The sequence below is a fragment of the Stegostoma tigrinum genome, chromosome 1 (genome assembly GCF_030684315.1).
Source record: "Stegostoma tigrinum isolate sSteTig4 chromosome 1, sSteTig4.hap1, whole genome shotgun sequence".
Classification (NCBI taxonomy): Eukaryota; Metazoa; Chordata; class Chondrichthyes; order Orectolobiformes; family Stegostomatidae; genus Stegostoma; species Stegostoma tigrinum.
This window is the reverse complement of record NC_081354.1, coordinates 16,497,487-16,509,490: the sequence shown is the minus strand read 5'-3', so window position 1 is coordinate 16,509,490 and position 12,004 is coordinate 16,497,487. Positions and strand designations below refer to the sequence as shown.

The 12,004-nt window shown below is 45.1% G+C and overlaps 1 protein-coding gene across 1 annotated transcript in view; it reads right to left on the bottom strand.

Moving 5' to 3' along the window:
- Nucleotides 1-10,025, bottom strand: part of LOC125450862 (insulin-like growth factor-binding protein-like 1) — a 57,038-nt gene extending 47,013 nt beyond the window's left edge. Inside the window, exon 1 of the mRNA XM_048527192.2 lies at nucleotides 9,345-10,025. Within this exon, the coding sequence (XP_048383149.2) occupies nucleotides 9,345-9,792 (448 nt within the window). The 5' untranslated portion in view covers nucleotides 9,793-10,025. The remainder of the gene's footprint in view (nucleotides 1-9,344) is intronic.
- Nucleotides 10,026-12,004: the final 1,979 nt, after the last annotated feature.

Sequence of the window (12,004 nt, the reverse complement as noted above, 5' to 3'; positions counted from 1 at the left end):
AAAATAGTTTATTCAACAAAATAAATGCAAAGGCGAAAAGCATCCATGACAGCAAGTCAGGAACTCATGCAAGATTTTAAATTGTAACTTGAACATAAATCAGCATTGTGAAGGACAAGCAATGTAGCAGTAAATGACGCTGGACTAGGATGAATACTCCAATGATAGGAGTTCAAATCCAGGAGAAATTAAATTGTATTAATCAAATACATCTCAATTTAAAATAGCAATGTTTAGTAAAGATTAACATGAAACTACGAGACTGTTGTAAAAAATCTGTCTGCTTCACTAATGTTCATTAAGGAAGAAAGTCTGCCATCCTTATCTAGTCTGGTCGACAAGAGACTCCACAAAGTGGCTGATTCTTACCTGCGCTCTGAAATGTCTAGCAAGCTACTCAGCTATAAAGGCATTTAGGGATGGATAAAAAAATGCTTCCTTTGCCAGCAGTACATTTATTCCAAGAATGAATAAAAAGATCTTGCTGAAAAAGAAAGGCATTTCACATTTGTTTTTGTTTTATACTGAGTTTTGATACAAAGATCATTGTTAAGTTGACTTCCTTCATCAAAAAACTCACTTCTGATCCATTCTATCAGCGCCTTTCTCCTGTAAAATCCTTGAATGCTTCTTACCAGCTCTAGAACTGAAGCAACCTGTCAAAGTCACAACCGACATTTGTGGCAATACCTGTAGCAGTCTTGATTCCTTGCAAATTATCCCGTAACATTTTCAAAGAAATTTAAACTTCTACTCACTAGTTGAGTGAATGACATAAGAATCATGGAGTCATTCAGCATGGAAACAGACCCTTCAATCCAACCAGCCCATGCTGGACGTGATTCCAACCTAAACTAGTCCCAGCTGCCTACTCCTTACCCATATCCCCCCAATCCTTTCCTATTCATGTACTTATCCGAGTGTCTTTTAAACATTGTAACTCAGGAATCTCATCCCACATGAGAATCACCCTCTGTGTAAAAAAATTTTCTCCTCATGCCTTTCTTAAATCTCTCTCCTTTCATGTATGGATTGTTCATTTTAAAATTTTTTACAGCAACCAACAATGAATAACTGTTTCCTTTTTGTAGACAACTTATGTTTTAAATTAGAATGATGAACATTCCTTTTTTATACTTGTTACTCAACACAATCTCCATGGGATTAAAGTCCTTTTAGCATAAGGTCAATCATTGTTCCTAGCTTTGATCGGGTTCCTACAGCACCTTTTGCCAAGTAGTAACTCCAAGAGACCGTTACCAGGTGCATTCCTCAGTTTTCACAGCATTTTCTCTCTGCTTACTACATGGAACCTCAGCAGTCTCTATTAGATTAGATTAGATTCTCTACACAGTGTGGAAACAGGCCCTTCAGCCCATCAAGCCCACACTGCCCCCTGGAGCATCCCACCCAGACCCATTCCCCTACAACCCACACACCCCTGAACACTACGGGCAATTTAGCGTGGCCAATCCACCTAGCCCGCACATCTTTGGACTGTGTTGTTTGCTGAATTTCGTTCAGGGAAGCCTGTAGCCTGTTCTCAAAATGGCTTCTTCTACCCACTTCCACAAGACAATGTGAAACATATTATGCGATGCTTTTTCACCTTGAAAGTAACTAGATAGTTTATATCACAACTTTTTCCAATCTGAGAGTTACAATCTGTGAGATTCAGTCTGCTTGTTGCAAACACGGTGCCTGCTGCCTTTGTTTCCAGATGGAAATACCTTGTTCATTCTTAATAAAACAATCTCAGCTTTCCTTTGATCGCTAATTGTCAAACCTCACTGATTTAATGTCTGGAAAACTTCAGAACAGGACTTACAACTCCCTTCATTCACCCTCATTTTAAACTTGATAATTTTAGAAACTTCACAATTGTAACAGTATTTTGATTGAGTTAATAAATCCATCTTCTCTTCCACACTTCGGCTGCATGGTATTGGTCAAATATGTCTTCCGATTCCAAAGAGGCAAACACATTTCTTGTAAAGACTTCCACTCCTGACTGGCACAGCCATTGTTGTCTACTTAATTGAATATTCACCCTCCAATGCATTTTAAGCCATGCACTTGAGGATAGAAATGAATTTTGTTCATCAACATTATATTGGTATCTTAAATCTCCTCCTATTAAATAGACCGATTCAACACACTTTATCCTTCTGAATTAGACTTCTTAGGCATTTCCTCTTCCATTTCTTCATTAACAATTAAGTTTTCAGTGGCCATTCCCCACATTCCAGAACTCACTCAATATACCAGTTTCCTCTTTCAAAAACTTCTTGACACCTACTGCTTCGATGTTGCCTTCGGTTCCCTCCATTCAATCTATTCCTTTTGCCTCCTTCCTCCTCGCTTTTTTAATGAGGTAGTCTGCAATGTGAGCAATAGGCAAATGCTCACTGCGTAAAACAGTGCGACAAGAACAACTCATTCTCGTTTTTGTAAAAATCTGACCTTCCCTTGAATTATCCAATATGGATCTTGCAGATCAGCTAGGATGCCAAAACTATGACTGTGATTTCAGAATAACAGTACATCCACAAGGTAACTCCTTCTTAAAATTGCAACCACGGATTCCCACATGAAATATTTTTTCAAACATGATATGCTGCAGATGGCGCGCTTTGCTTCAAGTAGCCTCAAAATTTTGAGTTTAAATCTCACCCCGGGGCCTGGCAGTACAATCTATGCTGACACTTCATTAAAGCAACGGTCTTTCAGAAAAAAAACAGTGAACCAAAATTCTGATACTAAAACCCCAACATGATTTTTAAAGAAAAACAGAGCCTAGTGGCCTGGGCAAATTTCTCCCTCAGTCAAAACAGGGAACTCCTCATTCATCTCGTACCCTGTTTGTCTGATAGTACTGTGTGCAAACTGACTTACTGTGTTTGATTACATAATAGTGACCGCACATCAAAATGTGTTTTATTTGTGTGGAGCTTCCAAATTTTTTTAACAGGATATTAATTAATTTGACCTTACTTGTCTATGTGCTTGAGGACAGAAACGAATTTTGTAAACCAACATTAGATTGGTATTTTTTAATTTCTAAAGCACCCTATGTTAAGGCTGGAATACATTTCTTAATTCAGAAATCCATAAATTGGTTGTAATTAATTGCCAACTTTGGGAAAAATTATATGGGGCTCATCTTGCAAAGTTGCCAGAATGTTCAAGACATTTGTAAGTATTTTGCAAGAAAACATTACGCATTGGTTACCATTTAATTTACATGAAGCAAACTGAAATACTGGCATCTGTAAAATCTATCCATCTACCTATGAACCACACATCTGTAGAAATTTCCCATTGAATATATGTTGGTTGCCTTCACTGACTTACAATGGCTCCTGTCCAGCAACACTAATTTTAAAATTGTCATCTTTGCTTTAGATTTCTCCTTGGCTACACCCTATCTCTGTATCTAACTGTAGCCCCAAATCCTCCAAGAAACCTGCATTGGTCCAATTCAGGCCCTCTAGCTTCATTGATATTAACAGTCCCATCTATGGCAGCTGCATAGACTTTAAGCCTTTCCTGCCATTAAGATGCTCCTTAAAATCTACACTGTCCTAATATCTCATTCTGTGGCCTCAGCAACAAATTTTCTTTAGAAAACAAACATAGAAAAGTACAGCACAGTGCAGGCCCTTCGGCCCACGATGTTGTGCCGTGGAATAATCCCAATCCAAAAATAACCGAACCTAACTTACATTCCCCTCAATTCACTGCTGCCCATGTGCATGTCCAGCAGTCGCTTAAATGTCACTAATGGCTCTGCTTCCACAACTACCACTGGCAAAGTATTCCATGCGCTCACAACTCTCTGGGTGAAGAACCTCCCTCTGACGTCTCCTCTATACCTTCCTCCTAACACCTTAAAACTATGACCCCTTGTGGCAGTCAATCCTGCCCTGGGGAAAAGTCTCTGGCTATCGACTCTATCTATGCCTCTCATTACCTTGTACACCTCGATCAGGTCACCTCTCTTCCTCCTCCTCTCCAGAGAGAAAAGTCTGAGCTCAGTCAACCTCCCCAACCTGGTAAACTTCCTTTGCACCCTCTCCAAAGCCTCTACACCTTTCCTATAATAGGGCAATCGGAACTGGACACAATATTCCATATTTAGCATAACCTCGCGGCTCTAAAACTCGATCCCCCTGTTAATGAAAGCCAAAACACCATATGCTTTCTTAACAACCTTATCCACTTGGGTGGCAACTTTGAGGGAGCTATGCACTTGAACACCAAGATCCCGCTGTTCCTCCACACTGCCGAGAATCTGCCTTTCATCCTATATTCAGCATTTAAATTCGACCTTCCAAAATGCATCGCTTCGCATTTATCCAGGTTGAACTCCATCTGCCATTTCTCAGCCCACCTCTGCATGCTGTCAATGTCTTGCTGAAGCCTGTAATAGCCCTCGATACTATCAACGGCACCGCCAGCCTTCGTGTCATCAGCAAACGTACTAACCCACCCCTCAACCTCCACATCCAAGTCATTTATAAAAACTACAAAGAGCAGAGGCCCAAGAACAGAGCCCTGTGGGACACCACTCAGCACTGACCTCCAGGCAGAATATTTACCATCTACAACCACTCTCTGCCTCCTGTCAGCCAATCAATTCTGAATCCAGACAGCCAAGTCACCCTGATTTCCATACCTCCTGACTTTATTTGATAGTAAAACATCTGTGTAGAGTCTTTGCATGGTGTGACCTATGGTTTAGTTTCAGGTTTAATTTGAAAACAGCAAGGTGTCATTAATATAAAGGAGCTCCACAGAATGATAGCAGACTTGGGGACCTTCCTTCGTGGAATAGAAATAAAGTTGGAGAGCCACAAGCAAGGAAAGAGACCACACAACGTGGACTCCACAAGTCCTCTTATGGATGATTCTGTTAACAGTGCAATGTAAATGCAAGCTGTTGTTACAACTATATACATCTTTAATTTCTATCTACAGATCTCGCAAGCTAGAAAGCTGCCAGAGGTCTGGAATACAGCCAATGCAGTTCCAATTTTGTAAGAAGGGTGATAGAGATAAACCAAGGATTTATTGACCAGTGGGTGTCACATCAGTAGTTGGGCCACTAGTGGAGAAAATTCTGAGGAAAGGAATTAATCTCCACATGGAGAGGCAAGGTTTGATCAGGGATAGTCAGTTTGGCTTTGTCAGTGGGAGGAGATGTTAATTGAATTTTTTTATGGACGTGATCAGGGGTTCAGATGAAGATAGTGCAGTTGATGTAGTTTGTATGGATTTTAGCTAAGCCTTTGACAGGCTCACACATAGGAAGCTAATAAAGAATGTAGAAGTACATGGAATCCAGGGTAACTTGGCAAGATGGATCAAAAATTGGTTTAGCAGTGGGAGATGGAGCATGCTGGTAGAAGACGAATGTTTGTGACCGGAGACCAGCGTCCAGTGGCATACCACAAGGATCAATGCTGGGTCCCTTATTATTCATTTTATATTTATAAATAATACAGATGAGAATATGTGGAGATAAGTTTGTGATGGCAAAAAAAAATTGGCCAGGTGGTTAATAGGGAGGAAGAAGGTCTTAGGTTACGGGAAGATATAGATGGGTTGGTAATACAGACAGATCAGTGGCAGATGAAATTTAACCCTGAAAAGTGTGAGGTGATACACTTTGGATGAAGTAGCAAGACAAGCAAGTGCTGAATGAATAGCACGGCATTAGAAAGTTCAGAGGGACCTTGGCGAGGTCATCCACAGGTCCCTGAAGGCAGGAGGGCAGATTAATACAGTAGCTAAGAAGGTATTCAGTACGCTTAGCCTTCATCTGTCGTGGCATAGATAATAAAAGCAGGGCAGCATTGTGGCTCAGTGGTTAGCACTGCTGCTTCACAGCACCAGGGACCCAGGTTCGATTCTAGCCTCAGGTGACTGTCTGTGTGGAGTTTGCACATTCTCCCCGTGTCTGCGTGGGTTTCCTCCAGGTGCTTCGGTTTCCTCCCACAATCCAAAGATTGCAGGCAAAATGGATTGGCCATGCTAAATTGCCTTTAGTGTTCAGGGATGTGTAGATTAGGGGAATGGGTCTGGGTGGGATGCTCTGAGGGTTGGTGTTGGGCTGAAGGGCTTGTTTCCACACTGTAGGGATTTAATGATTCTATGAAAAGCAGGGAGGTTAAGCTAGAGCTGGACAAAACTTCATTGGGCCACAGGTGGAGTACTGTGTTCAGTTCCGGTTGCTACACTATAGGAAGGATGTAATTACACTGCAGACGGTGCAGGAGGAAATTTGCCAGGACAGTGCCTGGGATGGAGCAGTTTAGCTACGAAAAGAGGCTGGATTAACTCCGATTGTTTAATTTGTAGAAGAGAAGGCTGAGAGGGGACCTGATCGAGATGCATAAGGTTAGGAGGGGCATGGATGCAATGGACAGAATGCAGCTGTTCTCCTTTGTTGAAGGGTCAGTAATGAGGCAGGCGTAATTTTAAGGTGAAGGGCAGGAGATTTAAGAAAAACCTTACACCCACAGGATAGTAGGAATGCACTGCGAGGGAGGGTAGTAGAGGCAGGAAATATAAAACATTTAAAACGTATGTGGATGAGCACTTGAAATACCATAACGTTCAGGGCTATGGGCTAAGTACTAGAAAGTGGAATTATTGTAGATAGGTTGGTGCTGACTTGATAGACCAAAAGGGTCTCTCATGTGTTGAATGACTCTATGATGCTGTATGGGTAAACAGACACCTCAAATGACTACCAGAGCTATGCCAACTTAATTAGATTAGCTGTCAAACATGTTACAGATGGTATGGATATTTGACAAATATCAAATTCTGAATGAACATGTCTGATGAAGAGGTTAAATTCAGATCTGAAAACAAAACGTTGCACAGTTAGCTCCCCAAGAGCCTTAGTGCTACAAATTTCTCCGGGCTTTCCTCCCACCGATCGGCTGCAAATTTGGCAGAGTCGTGTTTATCCCAGAAACTGAACATCTGCCAAAGTTAGGGAGAAGCCTAATACATTTTTCAGGCTAGATTTAAACAAAAAGTCTCAGACAAAGGGACAAAAACCCTAGCTGGTTAAGTCTACATGTTAAAATGTGAGATGGGGTCCTGAGGGTACTATATTAATACACCAGACCCATGCATAACTGTCACCTCCAGATTCAGGAATTCCCACTTCATTCAAACAGAAATTTCCTTTCTGAGATTGTCCAGTTTGTTCTGGGTCTACCTTCCAACCCCTGCTTATCTCTCACTTCTTTGTATCTCCCCCCCCCCCCCTTGAAGGGTATATCTTTCCTCCTGTGTATCTCTGCCAGCCACGGGGTACATCTTCCCTCCTGTGAATTTCTCCCCCTGCAGTGTGTATCTTCCCTCCGTGTATGTCTCCCAACCGTGGGGTACATCTTCCCTCCTATGTATCTCTCCTTCCTTCATACATACCAGAAGCCTGGAGGTTAGAGAATAATTGGGAATATTTGATCCAAATAGTTCATGTTAAGCCCTCTCAGCATACTGCCAAATCTGAACAATGAAGTTTAATTATAAAATAATATTCTGAGTAGAATGTTCTGTTTTCCTCCCTCTAATTGCTTGCACATCCAATTACCAGGGAAGAAGATGCGGACAGTCTTGGGTGAATACAATGGTCCAAATGTCGTATTAAATGAAGCAGCAGCTGCTTGTCGGGATTCTTGATCTGAGATCAGACAAGCGCCTTTTCCCACAGGGACCCGATTGAAAATAATTTGGTGCCTTCACTGGGGAAACTATCGCCAGAGCTTTGCATCAGTCCCTAAGCTGATGCATAGAGATTGACTGGAGACCTCAACAGCTCTCCGTAACTGGGGCAAGGCAAGTAAAAAGGATGCGTTCCCCTGGGTCAGCCTGCGGCAGTTAGGACAGTGAACCCCTAACGCCGCTTCGGCCCATCGCTCCCAGCCTGGCGTTCCCCATTTCTGAGCATCCCTCGTACATTCAGTACAGTTTCGGGTTTGCAAAATCTCGATACATTTGATAACGGCTGCAAGGCTTTCCCTGTTCAAACCCTAAGGCGTGGAACTAATGTGGATGAATTGAGGGTGAAACACAATGCGGGGGAAACCGTCTCTCGGTTTCACTGCGCCTTGATAATCTGCCCATTTTCTTTGCCTTCTCTACTTCTCCCTCTGCCCCTCTACTTTTCTTCGTCCCCCTCTCACTCTCTCCGTTAGTGAGGCGCAGCTAAGCCTGATAGTAAGTGCCAGAAAAAGGTGGCAGGGTGGAAGAGAGATGGGAGAACTGTAGCAGAGAGAGAGAGAGATGGAAGACAAAAGCAGTGACAAAAAAAAACGGGGAACAAGATTGGGCAGACAGGAGAAGAGAAACGGCGAGAAAGGGGGAGAAAAAGGGAACATTCAAAACAACAAGCTGTGAGAGAAAATAAGTTTGTGCGGAAACGTGCTCGATGTACTTCGTGCCCTCGATCTCTCTCCCGTGTTATCCTTCCCCTCCTCTTTATCCCACCTGCTATTCTACAGTATCTCCTCCCCAGCTCCTCCATTCCTAATCTCTCCCTTCTGTCACCCACACCTCACTCTCTCACTCCGTCCCTCTCTCCCCGAACCCCCTCCAATCTAACGCCCCTCACTCTCTTCCTTTCACCCCTGTCTCCTGCGGGCCTTCGTCTCTCATTTCCTTTATTTCACCCTGTGCTCCCCAAATAGCCCCCGAATCTCTTCCTCTCTCGCCGTCTCGCTTCCCACATTGAGCCACTCTCTTTCATAGTTCCCCGATTGCCCTCTTTTCCCGTATTCCCGCTCCCTATCGCGCCACTCTTTCCCCCTATTTTCTCTTTCTCTCCCCCTGCTGCCCCGTTCTCTCTCTCCCCCCGTTGCCCCACACTCTCTCTCTACTCCCCCCTCCCCCTCCGCCCCCCCTCTCTCTCTCCCCCCGTTGCCCCACACTCTCTCTCCCCCCCTGTTGCCACACTCTCTCTCTCCCCCCGTTGCCCCCCTCTCTCTCTCCCCCCGTTGCCCCCCTCTCTCTCTCCCCCTGTTGCCACACTCTCTCTCTCCCCCCGTTGCCCCACACTCTCTCTCTCCCCCCGTTGCCCCACACTCTCTCTACTCCCCCCTCCCCCTCCCCCGCTGCCCCCCTCTCTCTCTCCTCCGTTGCCCCACACTCTCTCTCTCCCCCCCGTTGCCCCACACTCTCTCTCTCCCCCCGCTGCCCCCCTCTCTCTCTCCCCCCGTTGCCCCACACTCTCTCTCTCTCCCCCCGCTGCCCCCCTCTCTCTCTCCCCCCGTTGCCCCACACTTTCTCTCCTCCCCCCCTCCCCCGCTGTCCCACACACTTACCATATTTGCACTCTCCATCGTGGGTTTTGTGGATTTTCCCCTGGAGCCGGTGGACGGACAGCCAGCTGGCCAGGTGCAGGGCGCAGATGGTGGGGTAGGTGCTGCCGTCCGAGCCGCACACCAGGTAGTCGTGCTTGCAGACACAGAAGCCGGTGCCCTCCTGCTCCTCTTGCTCCTTCCCCGGCCGCTGACCGTCCGCCGAGGTCAGGCACACGTAACCCGGGGCACAGCGGCCGTGCTGCAGCCCCGCTCCCCCGCACAGCTCTCCCTGTACCCCCAGGCACCGCTCACAGCAACCGCACTCGTCTTTGGCCCGGAGCTCGGGCACTTGGCACTGGACAGGCGGGCAGGAGCTAACCTGGCAGGGGCCGCATTCGGCTCGCACTCCGTGGCCCCAGCAAATCGCCCCCAGCAGCAGCAGCAGCAGCAGCAGCAAACCCCGTTCCATGCCGCCTCTTCGGCCGCTTCCAGAGTGACTGACACCTACCCAGTACACCGGCTCTTAACTCCGTCCCCCATCATTCATTATTCATATGCATCTCCGATTGGACCAGTGTCAGATCCCAAATAAACACTCCTCAGCACATTCCCAATCAGTGATTCACCACTTCACCACATAACCAGCAAAATCTCTCAAGATGCTTTCCGGTTCATCTCAACTCCACCTGCCGTTCCCCTCTCCTCTCGACTGTGTGCGACACACCGTGTACACATCTCACTGACTGTGTGTGCGACACATTGTGTACACATCCCACTCTCTGATTGTGTGTGCAACAGCGTGCACACATCTCACTCTCTTACAGTGGGACATACCATGTACACAATCCATTCAATGTGTGTGGGACTCGGCATGTACACATCCCACTCACAGTGGGTGTGAGCAACACATCGTATACACACCCCTCTCAACTGCGTGTGCAATGCCATGCACAAATCTCACTGTGCATCTGACACACTGTGTACACATCCCACTCACTGACTGTGGGACACAGTGTGAATACAGCCCACTCACTGTCTGTGTGTGCCACACACTATATATATATCAGGCAAAGACTGTGGGACACACTGTGTACACAGCCCACTCACTGACTGTGGGACACACTGTGTACACAGCCCACTCACTGACTGTGGGGCACAATGTGAACACAGCCCACTCACTGACTGTGGGACGCACTGTGTACACAGCCCACTCACTGACTGTGGGGCACACTGTGTACACAGCACTCTCACTGACTGTGGGGCACACTGTGTATACAGCCCGCTCACTGACTGTGGGGCACACTGTGTACACAGCCCAGTCACTGATATGTAGTGACCCATATGCTACTGTTTTAGTGTTGTCAGACATTACCTGATCATTTACAGGGGTCATAGAAAGGCGTCTCTGGGGATTCTGCGCTATGAGGACCGTGGTAAAACACGTGAGGGAGGATTCATAGACATACACCTAATTGGCATTAACGGGAATATTAAATAGAAAATGACTCCTGGTGAATGTAACATAAGGGCTGAGCAATTGAGTGGGATATCAGTAATTCCACATAATGGAGGCCAAGTTGGAAAGAAAAATCCAATGTGACATTGAATGTGTTGCCACAAGGAAAGTAAAACAAGTGATTTTAGCTATGTGAATGTATCTTTGTTGTATCAACAATGTAAAGTGAAATTTACATTTTTGTTTGAAATATCATTCAGCTGTTAATTAATGCTTGAATAAGTTTGATTTTAGTTAGTTTGTTACAATAAAAGTTATAAAAAGTGAAATCTTTGGAGATGCAATTGGGCTCCATAGCCACTACAAGAAACACAACAGATAAATCTCCGCAGACTCTGATATTAAAATAAAACTGACCTGTGAAGGGGGCCATCTCAAGATTGTCAAGCAAATCTTCTAATAAGCCGTTAGTGGGAATCTTCTTTGTCATCAAAAACACATGACATAGATGGAACGTCTGCCATACTTTGATTTGATTTGAGTTATTGTAGTCACATGTCCCTAAGTACAGTGAAAAGCTTTGTTTGCAAGCAGTACAGACAAATCATAGCAAGCAAGGATGTACAGATCATAAAGAGCTTGGATAAAGATTACAACTGCAAAGGAGATATGCAAAACAAGATCAGCATTAGCAAGGTCAACATTATTTGAAGATAGAGAGTCCATTCAGCAGTCTAATAATGGCAGGGAAGAAGCTGTTCTTGAAACTGTTGGTGCGTGTGTTCAAGCTTCTGTATGGTCAGCCTGATGGAAAGGATTAGAAGAGAGCATTACCAGAGTGGAAGGGGCCTTTGATGATGTTGGCAGTATTTCCACGGCAACGAGAAGTTTAAAATAGAGTCCATTGATGGGAGAGAACAAGGTGTAGAAGCTGGATGAATACAGCAGGCCAAGCAGCATCAGAGGAGCAGGAAGGCTGCTGTTTCAGGCCTAGACCCTTCTTCAGATTTCTACACCTTGTTATCTCAGGTTCTCCAGCATCTGCTGTTCCTACTGTCTCCTCCATTGATGGGAAGTTGGCTTCTGTGATGGCCTGGGCTGTGCACACAAATTTCTGTGTTTCTTCTGGCCCTGAACAGAGCAGTTACTGTACCAAGCTGCTGTGCGCCCAGATAAAATGCTTTCTATAGCGTACCTCTAAAGGTTGGTGAGGGTCCTTATGGAC